We start from the raw sequence: 14,748 nt of genomic DNA, 5'->3' as shown, positions 1-14,748 counted from the left end.
GTATCTCATTTAGTATTATTTTTTAGTAATTCATCTTGTGAATCACTTCTTAGATCATTTCATGTTATTAGGTCGCAAATGTTTAATAAATTATACTAATTAGGTTGTCCAGCGTGGATATGTTAATTTTTATTATGACATATTCATTATTTTTCAACTAAAATATTATGGTCTTCACTATTCTTATATAATTCTTCATTCTAAAAAATTTTAGCTTTCGAGTTTAGATTATCTAGATTTTTATCATTTTGAAGAAAAATTATAGGATATTTAACAAAAAAAAAATGTTATTACAAACACCCTTTTAGAAATTAATATGAATATCAATTTGTTTGTTTGTTTTCCATTTTAGATCACCAGAAGGTTGTTTTCTATGCAACATTTTCAAACTCAAGCAATTATAAAAGTATAAACAAAAAACTAAATTATAATATATATAATTCAAATTATGGGTCTTTAATGAGTAAATGACAACGAGATGAAATAATAGTACTTGATTGCCTATTTTTATACCCTCACTTGAACTCTCAATTTGTTGTAATTGAAGAAAAAAATTAACAATGATGACACGTTGCCAAGAAATTTACGGTGGCTAACATATAGATGTTTTTAATTTGATTTTAAAGTTCTAGCAAAATATAAGAGATCATAATTAAGAGAATGGAGAGAGAATCAAGAGATTATATATATATATATATATATATATATATATATATATATATATATATATATATATTATAGAAAGGGAAAAGAAGATATTTCAAGACGATTTGTATTTATTAGTAATAGAAAAAATATACAATAAGAGAAAATATAAAAAATAAATCAATAATATATTATATTATATAGCACACTTTCCTCTTTATATTTAACCTCATCGACTTATTTTCTTAAAATTATAAGAAGATTTTTATTGAGAAACAAAATAATCACATATCAATTATTAATTATTGTTGATTAATTTAATTTTTATAACAATATTATTTTATATAATTTAATTTATGTAAATTTTACTTTATATTTATATAAATAAAATAAATTGGTGCCCCTTTGAAAATGGGGCCTTGAGAGGTCGCCCTGACCATACTCAAGGTTACCACTAATAAGAAGTATTCTCATTTGAAATATTATATATATGTGAGTGTATTACGTTAATTTCAATATATATAAATGTGGTATTAATATAAAAATTTATATATATGATATAGGTAAAATAAATTTTTAATTTAATGATTAAATAAAAAAATATCTATTAAATAATATGATAATTATAAAAATTATATTAATATATATATATATATAGATGAGGGTTCAAACGATACCGGTGTAACTTTTACTAAGTGTTACACCGCTCAATAATTTTATATTAAATGTCAATTTTGAAAATTCAACCGTTAGATTGAAAGTTCATATCTCTTAGATCATATATCAAATTTTATATTAATCTAAGATGATTTGATACTTCATTCTCATAAAACAAAATTGACGTAATATATACATTTCAAAATATACCAAAATATGAACACTTTGATTACCTTCAAGTTGTTGTTCAATTTTAACAAAATTTGACATATATGATCTAAGAGATATGAATTTTCAATCTAACGGTTGGATTTTCAAAATTCATATTTAATATAAAGTTATTAAGTGGTATAACACTTAATAAAAGTTACACCGGTATCGTTTGAACCCTCCTCATATATATATATATATAGAGAAAATATCTTTTACCAAGAACAATTTTTTTGAGTTGATGAATAAAATAATAAACAACAAAATTCTTTATTCAGGTATTCAACACAATTACACACTTCAAATTCAAATTCAAAATTGCTAGTTAAATAAAGAAATTTCACACCAATTGACTCATTCTATCTATAATATAATTCAAAGAAGAAAAAGACATGTTGAAAAAATCAACCACTTTGAATAAATTTGAGTATTTGGAGAAATTAGTCTTGTCATTGATGATGGCATTGTTGTGGTGAAGTGAAAGGGGTGGAAAAGTAGAAAAGGCAAAGAAGTGAGGATGAAGATTGTGAAGAGATATTAAGGTAAGTGTAGTTTGAGACATAGGAAGGCCAAAAGGGGAAAAGAATGAGAGATAGTGGATACCACGTATGTAGCATAGTGGCATGAAAAAGAAGGTTCTGCGGATCATATTGCACTTGTTTGCTATCCACCCAAATGTACTCCCATCTCTTCACGTCTTTTTCTTCTTTTCCTATTACACCAATATTCTAACACTTTTCATTATCACATATTATTTTAATTATATTTCAGATACTATCTTGTAATCGAGGTTATTTTAATTATTCATCTTTTAAAGAAAATATTCAAATTAATTTAAACATAAAAGTAAGTTGAAAGATATCAGAAGTTAAAGAAAAATCTAGAAAAAGATATTCGCATGGAAGAGAATGAACTAAAAACAAAAGTTTAAAAAATAATTTCTAAAACACTTTCATTTAAAATAGCTGTTTTAATTTATATAAATAAAGGAATAGTAAATTAAAATGTTAAAACTTTAAAAAAAAATTAGGATAAAATGATGATTACCATAAACAATTACCATTTTAAAATTTAATTTTAATCCTCTCCCAAAAAATTTAATTTTAAAATTTTATGTAAGATATTTTTTTTACCTTATTTCTACTCTCATAACTTTACGTTTGTTTGAATTGAAATAGAGTGAAAAGAATATAAAAATAAGATATAAATAATATATTTTATTTTTACCATTTGTTTGTTTGAGAGAAAAAATAAGAAGTTATTTTTGTAAAATCTATCAAAATAAACACTTCCTCTCTAAATAGGACGAAATGAAAGGAAAGCGATTTTGTCTTTTTTTTTTCCCTTCTTTTTTAATTAAATATTTTTATGAAATATTTTTTAAATAAAAACAATTTTGTGTCAATAAAAAATAAATAAATAAAAATTGAATTTGTCTAATTAGTATAAAAATATTTTCTTTTAATTAATTTTTTTTATAACTTTTTTTCGTCTTCTATTTATTCAAACAAGTGAAGATAAGTTTGTTCGTTTCTTTACTCGATACATGTAGATATAAATTTATTTAACATATAATTAAACATAATTTTAATATTATTTTTAAATAAAATTCACTAACATATATTGTGTATCACTATATAGATATAATCTATATCTATAATTTTAACAAAATATGAACGTATATTATGTTTATAATTTAAGTAAAAGTAATTTTTAGTAACAAATATTATGTCATTATGAAACATGAGACATGTGTTACTACATGACAATTTATTTTTATTTTATTTTTCATCTATCTAAATAACTCATAATTTTTACTCTATTACTATCATTTCTCTCTTTCTCCCTTCATTTCCCTAATAATCTAAATAAAGTATAAATTAACTTGTGAAAAAAAAAAAGAATCATGTGAGTTTTGTTATAAAATATTTTTTTCTTGAAGAGTTATAAATATCTTTTAAGTAAATTTATTGCGTATCTTTTTTAGTTCGTCCCTGAAGTATCCAGGACCGATAGCAGGGTGGGATAACTGGTTCCAAGATTTAACGCGGCTGCATACACAAGGCAAGATTCGAACTCCTGACCTTGCTTAAGCGTGGATCAACCTCTACCGCTAAACCACACGCTTGGAATTATTGCTTATGCTAATGCTTTGTTAAAAAATCAATATGATGATCAGTGTACACTCAATATAATGATCATCAATATTTATTGCGTATGTTAATGCTTATGCTTTGATTAACTATATACTAAATTTATTTTGTTTTTACTATGGTGATATGCTTTTAATTATGAAAATAGGGAAGAAGACACATTAAAACGAAATGTAATTTTACTCGTCTCGTTCCTTGTCCATCTAATTAAAAAATGACAAAAGTAATCTTCTCTTTGTTTTATTCACATTTTTTTCTTTATTAATCAAATAGGCGTGTCTCTTTCTTTGTTTCTCAACAAAAATAAAATGATGTGTGGTTTATAAAATAACACCCATTATTTATTTTTAAAAGTCACGTAAAAGAGATAGATACCTTGGATCCACCTTTAAAATCTATAACACGAGTTACACATTTTTTTAACTATTAAAATTTTATTTTAATGGATCTATTGATTAAAAAAAATTCTTTTAATGTTATAAGAGAAATATTTTTAGTGGATTTCAATTGGTTATTAGTTTAACAAGTAAAATCAAAGATTATATTGAATACTATTTAACTTTGGCTAATCACTATGTAGACACTGATGTTTGGTTTGAAGATACTCAACATGTTATTAGTTCCCTTTTTCAGTAGTCATATAATGTCATCCTCTATTTACTATTTTATGAATAAAAAGATCATTAAAATCCAAGTCTTGAATATGCATTTTATTAGGGATGATAATGAGGTTTTGTGAGAGGGGATAGTAAGGAACTTGTACCCGTCTCGTTAGTTAAAACTCTATCCCATACTCGCTCCATACCTATGCGAATATCTGTTAAGGTGGTACATGTGAATTTTATAAATATTTACATGGATATTCAAGATACTTGTAATTTTTTAAAAATATTTTAAAAATATTATAGATAATTTTGAGTTTATATTTGATATAAAGTATATTAAAATATTAAAATAAACAATTAATATTAATTTTTTAAACTTATAATTAATATTTTTAAAAATATTAAAAATAATATAAAAATATAATATAAAAATATAAATATTTAAATAATATTATTTAGCGAGTACAAGTATAAATATTATTACATCAACCCTATTTATAAATAAGTAAAAAAAATATCCATATTTATTATCTATAAATACTCATTTAAATTACTCATTTATTAGCCGTGGTGAGTTTTATGAGTACGGGTACGAATAATTTTTTCATCTACACATTTTATGAGTTATACGTGCAATCCCAATCCGTTCGATATAATGGGTTGTGAGGCCCAACTAACATGATTTGATACTCATACTTGAGACCAATTATTATGGGCTAATGAAGCAAATTTTCTTCTGCATCTCACGGGTTTTATAAGGGTCTCTAACCCGAAAGTAAAGAAAATTATTTCATGCATTCAGTTTATTATATCATGTCATGTATTCATTACATTTATTTCATGCTGACATGCGTCGGATATAATAAGGTAAACTCATTAAAAGATTTTAAAGAGTTAATTTTAATCTTACATAAAATCATATCTTGTCTTAATTTAAATTTTATATATAAATCTATAACACTTCTTTATTTCATACCATGCTTAACTCTATCATCGAACTTGTAACCAAGGAATGGAGGAAAAATAAGCAACTCCTCAACGTCTTCGCACGAAAACCCATAATTGAAGAACAAATCAATTACCTTCTGCGTGTACATATTCTCCAAAAGCACTTTTTAAGTTGTTATTGTGTGGCTTGGTTGAACTAATCTAGATTTTCAAACAAAATAAAATTATATAATACTGCTTTACATTTTACACAGTTACATATAAAATAAGAGCTATGAAGTTTAGGAATGTGCAAAATATCCAAATTGATCCAAACTGATTCATAACCGATTTGATCTGTATTGAAAAATTTGATCCATTTTGGAAAAAATCTTACTAAAACCATTTTATTATACAACTGGTTCAGTTATCCAATCTATTTTTACAAAGTGGATCGATTCGGTTCAGTTTGGTTTTTTAAAAAAATTGATTCATATATGAGTAAAAAGTGGATAACTGCACCGCATCGAACCGATCTAATTTAAAAAAAAATCGATCTATATTTTAAAAAAATCAAACCGATCTACTTTATAAAAAATGGATCGGTTAACCGATCCACTTTTATAAAACGGTTCGGTTCGGTTTGATTCAAATTTTTCAAAGACTGATTCATGAACACCCTTGAATATTTATCATCTCCCAGCAGATATATGTAGCTTACAATTTTGGCTTTGAAGCTAATTTTGCTGTACAACTCTGTTTCAATTATGCTTCCTTTTTCTTTCTTAGATACTTTGTACAATCGCTATGATTTAGACTTTCATTATCTTTGTTGTATTATTGTTATGAACCTTTCTTGTATTTTCTATGCATAATGAGCCTCATGATAGAAGACCTAATTCCAGTCATATATTATAGTGCTTGGTGATCTCATTATATTGTTACTATATTTTGTGTTTCAAAAGTTAAGGGAAGGAAATTGCTTGTAGCTAGAGTGCTAGTATTTTGTGATTGATGGCAACTAATGTTAACAATATGGACTCAAAGCTTTGCCTGACTTAACAATGAAAGCTTTCATATATATATATATATATATATATATATATATATATATATCATGGTTGATGATGTCACAAAAGGAAACATGTCAAATGGGTGGAATTCAAAACCAACTGTCACTGAAAAGGAAGATGTTTGACAAAGTTAAGTTATCTTCGGGTATGGTTTGTATTAGTGATCAATGTTTTTTATTTCTAACTTATTGGTTTATTTTTAACTATGAACAATTCTCTGTGGACCGACTATTTATATTATTTTAGACTTGATAAAGTTGCTCAATTAAAAAAAAAAAAGGATTAGACCATATAAGTTATTGGTAGTCATACTCAACAAAGCATTACAATGGAAGTACTTCATCATTCATATATCTACCCAAGATCTACCAAGTATTAATAAAGAAAATGATGAGCTTGAAAAAGTCAATACACTGGAAGTCATACAAATGTTGATACCATTAGTTTAGATGATGACATGTGAGAAATAGAGTGCACCACAAATAGTGGAAAGCTCATGAATCTATTAAGAAATCACAAATCTAAGGCAAAGGTTGAGAGGCATATATATGAGTATGAAACATGGAGGAGATTATATTATTCTTATTAAGTGTGTTTGCTATTAAAATGTTTGAAGACCTTCCAGATGCAATCTATCTAAAAGCCTTAGATAAGTTTGGGGTTGAGCATGAGTGGAGGGAAATGTTTATTGTCATGTCTAATGGCAAGAAATAAGGATAAGACATATTTTTCTTTGATATATTGGTTTTGTTTCTACAGTTAAAAAATATATTAAAATTAATACAGTAACAGCAAACAAGTTTTATTTTTTATAATTTATTTTTAGTTTTCAAAACATGTTTTGAAAATAAATTTAACAAAAGTTTTTTTTTTCCTCATTTCTAAAGAAGTTCTCAAAACAAAATTACCAAATGATTTTTTTTTCTTCTAAAAACCAACTTTTAAAAAAAAGCTTTTAAAATGAAAATTTGAGAATCAAAACAAACAGAGCCTTATTTATCTTGTTTTGATGTGGGAAAATGAGATTAAAAATGAACTATAAAGTCAAAAAAAAATCTAGAAGGCATTTTCTAAGGAAAGAAAAATGAAGAGCACTCCCAAAAAAGAGTTTTATATTTTTAAGAGAGAATAAAAGTATTGACTTATGTATAATCTCCATTAATGAATATGATGCAGTGACACCTAAAGTCATACGAAGGGAAGTTCCTCATCTACATCGAACACTAAATCATTAATATATGCTAAAACTTCAGCTGCTAAGGACATGAAAAAATCATCTTGTATTTCTAAATCAACTTTGACCTAAGTCTATTATAGAGAAAAAAAATTGAATGCTCGAGTACTTTTCCCCTAAAAAATGATACAAAATCATTTCTCCACATTATTGTTAACTGTTAAGCAACGCTTTAACAAACTAAGACACTATCCTAGTTCTTCTCCCATTACTCTCTTTCTTCTTCTTCTTCTTCTTCTTCTTTTCTTCTATTTCTTTTTAAGTAATCCTAATGATGCCATAGTACTTAAAAGGGATTAAAGGATAACTTATTACTGCAATTCAGTTTTAAATATGCACCGAAATCACCAATGACAGTGAAAGTTACTAATAACAATCCTACGTGCCAAATATAATTTTAGCTGCTTTTTGATTAGTTGGGTATAGCAAATCAGCACACCAAAAGAAAAATTAAGATTTAAGTTGTGGAAATTATTCTGATGGATTTAGATATACCTATATTAACTTTATATTTTAGGAAATATTAGTAGTGCAGAAATTCTAAATTAAATTAAAAAATACTAACACATATTTCTTATTATAAAAAGATCTTATAATCTCGATTTGTCATTACACTTGGAGGTATGTAAGAAGATATACCACTTCTATCATTTGTCATACAACTATTTTCAATTATTTTAAGGTAAGTTAGATATTTTAAAAAATTAAGAGCAAATTGTTTATTTAATTAGAGACAACTAATTATCTTTATGGCGAAAGTTATTGGTACTAATATCTTTCTTATACAAAATTGGCTTTCGGATTAAAATTTGATTTTATAGACCAAATTTTTTAAAGGATTCTTCCAATAATTTTCTCAAGTAAAATGTTAGTAGCCGTTCCATGTTTTTTAATTTTTTTTTTTCCCACAGATTGCAACACTAAGCAGTATGAAGTGAAGGTGCAGATAAGAAAAGTAGAAGTACAAAAACAAAGATGCAAAAAGTGAAACAATAGTATATTGTTTATATAATAGTGTTTATAGCCTTTTTTAAGCATCTTAGAAACACAGATGAATAATTTAACTTTTACCAAAAAAATCTCCAGTCAACAGAAATGGGGAAAATGCCAATTCGAATGTTACAAAGTAGTGATTGAAATTTTAAACATAAAAAAAAAAAAAAAAAGTCTGAAGATCTCCTCCCCAGAAAACCTTTCAACTAATCTTGAGTAACATCTGAATCTTGTCCCCCATCATCCCTAACCTTTGAAGAAAAATATCATAGAAAGAAACAAGGGGCCATAGTACCAATTAGCAAGAATCTCATGTCAACGGAGGAATCAATGTTGTACAACTCCATGGACTTGAATCATTAAAATGTGTAGCCTTAACAATTCAATTCTTCAACATCCCATCACAGCACAATTATAAACAAAGTTTCCAGAGCGTTTTCTAGCAAGTAGATCCCACCGTGGAGGCCCTTCACTAGGCACCCATGAATTGAGTTCAATAAAACCTTCACCATGACTCCTTGTTCCACCAATCACAATAAGCCTATTCCCACATGCCCTAAATGCAAGACCCCAACCATTCATAGACACTGCTCTCTCAGGCAATCTCCCAATGCTAAACCACAATTTTTTGCTCTTATCATACTTCTTAACCTCCATGTCAGTGTAATCAGCAACATACAATTCATCATTTAACACAGTAAGCAAAAGTGGTGGCTCAACTGTTGCATGCATCTCCTGCCCTCTATTACTTCTTTCAGGGGACATGTTAGGAATCTCTCTCCATGTCCTAGTTTGTAAATCATACTCCTCTCCACATGTTAAGAGCTTAGAACAACCACTTCCCCCAATCCCCCCTATGACATAAAACTTTCCATCCATGAATACCCCAGAACACATCTTCCTTGGTTTTTTCATACTTGGGAGTGTTTCCCATGTTTGTGTCTCGGAATTGTAGAGTTCAACAGAGTCTAGTATGTGTCCCTCTGAATCACACCCTCCAGCCAGAATTGCAATCTCCCCAAGGCTAGCAGAGCCAAACAAGCACCTTGGAGCATTCATTTTCATTCCAGATGACCATGAGTTTGTCAAGAGACTATATCTGTAAATGACATGAGATTTTAACTCCCTCCCAAACACAAGAAGATCAGTACCTACTGCCAAAGATTCCTTATCTGAACACATGAAACATTCATTAGAAGCCATCCTTGGTAAATGCATCCATCGTCCACGAATTGGATCATAGGCTTCCCATTCCAAGAGAGCACTGGAAAAATAAATCCAATGCTCCATGATACCATTCAGTCTCCTCCATGTGTAGAGTTCACCACTTCTGATTACGTTCCTAAAGCTCTTGTTTAGTGATGCGAGAGAACCGTAATCTGACCTTGAACAACGGCTAAGACACGCAATTGAGCTGTCACGGTTCATGCGTGGCAAGAGAGAATCAGAATCTGAAGAACCATATTCACTCTTCTCGTCATGTTGCAAATGTTCTTCATCAGATAATCGAACATCAAAGTGTAAAGAATCTTTTAGCTGACCCTGATGTTGTTTATCAGATTGATGGTCACCAGCATCACTCTTTTGTTCTTGCTTGTTCGATAGCCAGTTAGTCAAATCTCCATCTTCAATAGAATTCTTGGCCTCAATAGATTGCTCTTGAAACAAAATTCGAGTCATTTCAACTCTGTGGCAAGAATTCAACTTCTTAGTACTCTTCCTTAGTTGTTGGGGCTCATCCTCAACATCATCAATCTCCATAGGGCGCTTGCCATTCTTGATGTCCAACTCTAGCAGACACTTCATGTAAGACTAATTGTTCTGTCTGGAAAATGTTGGAAAACGATCTCAGAATTGCATGGGAATGACCGTCCAACATGTCTCTTCCATATAGAACGAGGAATGCACAAACTCAGTCCACGATGGCAAAATCAAGAGCCTGTTCAAACACAATTCATGAAATTCAATTCACAAGTTCCCGAATTTTGTCCCTTTTCATTTCTTGCACGTATTTAAATATCCATCGTTGCCATAAAAAATTCAACACCCAAAATTGCCAACAAAACAAAAGACACGATCTCAAATCGTTGTCCATTCAACTAATCACCCTAGATAAACCCACAATCAGTTTTTTATTTTTTGTTTTTCTCATGGTATGCTAAGATAAAACCTTTTATAAGAAAAAACAAAAATGCCTCTTGTTCACAGAGACCCTTCCCCAAAGATGCAAAACACAAGAAACAACACAGACTTCAATTGGAAACACCATCAATCCTTAGTGAACAATTTCAACAAATTCACACTATGGCACAACACGCTATGAAGCCTCCATCACTACCAAGTCTAACAAGACTTCTCTTCCCCATTCAACGTTTTTCACTACCTATGTGGAATGACATATATTAGCAAATTTTAAGAAATCAAATCTACTTGCACTTTTCAATTATTCGTAAAAAAAAAAAAAAAGTTAACCTCTCGTAATTTAAAACATCAAAAGCAAAGTAGCTATTCAACTCAAAAGTGTGCGAGGCTCGATTTGAAATACTCTATCATCAGCTTAATAAGTACTTCTCTTGAAGTAAAGAGACCATTTTACCTCTTCTTATCTTCCAAGATTTTCTCATCAAAATAATTACTATAATTCAATTATTTGTCAAAATTAATAAAAATATAGATTTTTTTTCTTCTGCAAAACTAACTTCAATGTAACATATTAATATGAACCTTTATAATTAAACATAAATGATTATCTTGTGAGAGAGCGTTATTAAGAACTATTGAGAGCATTTTTAGAGATTTTTTTAACTTAACCAATTCAATTTTCTTATTTATCATATTTATTTATAAATTAAAATTTTATTATTTTAAAATAAATTATCAATAATTAAAAATAATTTGGTGTCATAATATAAATTATTTACCTTGAATCAAAATTTCAATTTCAAAAATACCTATTTATACAAATTTTAAATATAATTTATTTGTTTGTATAATTTTTAAAATTTAGTTATATATAATAAAAATTTAACATATGAAATACAAATGCTAAAATACTAGTCTACTAAGAATGACATGATAATCCATTTATCTATCTTGATTTAATTCATCCATGAGTAAATTTATCTAATCCATTCATTATAAAAAATATATATAATTATTAATTAAGTTCAATCTATTTATTTAATTTTATAGATAATTAGTGATTCATCTATTTTTATTCTTCAAAATTCATTAGATTATAATAGAAGAAGAAGCAAATTAGATTCAGATTTTAAAAAACTATTTTTGCATTAAAAAAGTCTTAACAATTTTAAAAGATTATATAAAAAATATAATAACTTCTAAAAGTTTATTTAAAAGACTTTTATATTTAATATTATGTAATTTAATTTTCTATAAGTTTATATCATAAAAATTTATAAGATTTGAAAAAAATTTATGAATTACAAAAGATTTAACTTTTTTAATGAATTTATAAAATAAGAATTTATAAGATTTGAAAACTTACAAGTGAATAAAAGATTAAAAAAAATCGTTTTTGATTTAGATAAAGAAAAGGAAAACTAATATATATTTTTTAATAACTAATCTTTTAATTTCTTCTTATTAAATGAATATGAAATTTTACTTCACCACAAAAGGAACAGGTTGAATTTACAACAGATATAAATATTGTAAGCAATATAATAACAAAATATTGTTAAATTTAAGATATTTATGCATTTGTGTATGACTTGTAAAATATTCACATAAAGTTGCATTGATCATTTAAATTTTGGTTGATTTAAATGTATAAAACAAAATTATCTGTAGTGATTTTACCACAAGTGTATACATTTTATGAATATATCAAATAAATTCAATTTTTGAATAAATTTTTAATAAATTTAAATTGATTAATTTTATCCGTTTCATCGTAGTCGAACTTAAAAAATTATTAGATATATCCATTGTAATTATATAAACACGACGCTACAAAATTACTCTCTAAAATATTTATTAATGGTAAAAAGATGTGATATTGCTAAAAACACCCTTTGTTTCTCTAGAGAACTATCAAGTGCAAAATGGCTCAACAAAATTAAAATTTGCAAATTTTAACTCTTAATATTAGTTCGAAACAGTTAAGAACTTGTCTAGAAGAGAATTTTGCATTAAAAGTACCAACTTCCCTATAAAATCATTCAGGAAAAAACATGGTTTCAAACATTGACAATCTCTCTGATTCAAGGTCAGATTCACAATTAGATTTGATAAGTCAAACGATTTCTTTTAAAACAAAATTTACCTCATATCAAAGGTCCGAAAGTCTAGTTTCTAAAATATTAAACCTTGTTCAACCAAAAATATACACAAAAAGAAAAAATGAATACTATTGAAGGAGACATAGTTCAGATTCGGACTATATTGTAGCATACTCAACTTCTCAAGCAGATTTATCCTTCAAAACCAAAACCAAATAAAACAAACACGGTGTTCCTTTAATACCCTAGAGAGTCTAGTTTTCAAAAAGGTATATTTCATTTTCAGATTCAATTTGTAGATAGAGAAACGAGTAAATTACTAAAGCATGTTGGAGCCAAACCATAGACTAGGATCCCCGCAGGTAACAGTTTTGAAACAACTTTTACTGAATCAAATGGTTTAGTTATAAAAAGTGTGACCCATGAATGGAAAGAGTTGAGTTCACTAGTTTGCAAGCTATGTAACTAGTTTTTCACAAGCCTCATCCATTTTTATTTTATTTAAAAATAATTGAATATAGATTACACAGTATCTCAAAATTAATAACTACCAATAAATAATATATTCTCTAGGACATGACACAAAAATTGAAACTAAAAACACTTTGTTGTGTCTAAAAACAAGCCTTACAGCTATAAGACATGAGACTCCCCCATTTTAGAATCCACTTTACTGGCCATCAACATTTTTGCATGATTTTTGTGGCAAAAGGGTTGCCCAAATGTATATTTTCCAATCCAATGAACCTCATTCAATTCCATTAACCACAGAGTAATATCAAAAATACCGAGACATGCTTATAAGAAATCATCAATTAACAAATCATAAGAATTACCACTTTACATATTTCAAACAAATCATCAAAAACTATCACTAGAACAGATTTTCATTCGACATTTAAGGCATTAAAAATGAAAGAAAAAGGACAAGCTTTCCGTACCAAAAGTGATGCTAAGATGAGAGCTTAAAGGAGGGAGAATGGAAGAAGCCTTTGTCTCCTAAGCCACAAGATGAAGGGATCTATGCTTGTTTGCTTGCTTGGAAGTAACTTAGTTTATGAAATTAGCACTTAGAACTTGTGAGAAAAGAAGAAGAAACAAAACTAGAGAGAGAGAGAGAGAGAGAGGGGTGGGGGGGTATGGTGAAGAAAAAATATGGAAGAAGAAAATGGTGGTGAACAAGTCTTAAACCCCACCAACAACTACATGTACTTTATCGACTAAATTTAATAAATTTTGGGGCCCAAAGATGGTTTAAAATTTGACATATAATGGTCACGCTTCAGACCATAGGAGGCAAAGTTAATTTTATTTTTATGTGGGTAAGAGGAGATCAAAGATTTTTTTGAGTTTTAATTCAAAATTTAACTTCATAAATGTTAATAGAAAGAATAATGGACCTATGCTTATTAATATTGACTTCAAACTTCTAAGGATAATTTAGGGGATTAGTGTGTATTATTTTCTTAACTCTTGAAAAGTTCAGGAATTCACATTCTTTAATCAACAACGTCAAAATTAAAATAAAATTTCTATAGACTTAATTATGACTTATATAGACTAATTATACATTTATAATTTATTTTTGAAAAAAAAGACTATTTACCATTTTTACAGCGGCAATGGCAGTAGACGGTGGACATGGACGCGACGGCGGAAGGTGGTGGTGGGGGCCACAAAAATGTTCGTCGTTAAGTGACCGGTAACCAATAGCGCCGGTGGAGCCACTTGTTGGGTACATCTCTGAGCCGTTTGATTTTGGATTCCAAATTATTGGTCGGTCAATTTCTCTTGGAAAAGGGAATGGATCGCATGCGACGCAACGTGTTTGACATGGTGAGTTTTGATTGGTTGTCGCGTAATGGTAACAGTAGAATCTCTCTCTCCTCATTTGTGAGCCTTGACTGGTCAATTTTGATGAATTATGTATAATTATAGTTTAATTTTTTCATATCTCGAGTGTAAAATAATTTTATTTATAAACTTATTATATAATAATATGTAATT

At 27.9% G+C, this 14,748-nt stretch overlaps 1 protein-coding gene across 1 annotated transcript; it reads right to left on the bottom strand.

Annotated features, from left to right (window-relative positions):
• Positions 1-8,480: 8,480 nt before the first annotated feature.
• LOC109800904 (F-box/kelch-repeat protein At1g26930) lies at positions 8,481-13,932 on the bottom strand. Its single transcript, XM_020361823.3, has 2 exons — positions 13,683-13,932; positions 8,481-10,436 (listed from the first exon to the last, which is right to left on the bottom strand). Exon 2 carries the CDS (start codon positions 10,301-10,303, stop codon positions 8,888-8,890), a length of 1,416 nt encoding a protein of 471 aa, XP_020217412.1. The 5' UTR covers positions 10,304-10,436; positions 13,683-13,932; the 3' UTR covers positions 8,481-8,887.
• Positions 13,933-14,748: the final 816 nt, after the last annotated feature.

The sequence above is a fragment of the Cajanus cajan genome, chromosome 11 (assembly GCF_000230855.2).
Source record: "Cajanus cajan strain Asha chromosome 11, NIPB_CcT2T_4, whole genome shotgun sequence".
NCBI classification, from domain to species: Eukaryota; Viridiplantae; Streptophyta; class Magnoliopsida; order Fabales; family Fabaceae; genus Cajanus; species Cajanus cajan.
This window is presented reverse-complemented; position numbering and strand designations above follow the sequence as displayed.

Coding starts and splice junctions, on each gene's coding strand:
- LOC109800904 (XM_020361823.3), bottom strand. CDS start 10,303: ATGAAGTGTCTGCTAGAGTTGGACATCAAGAATGGCAAGCGCCCTATG.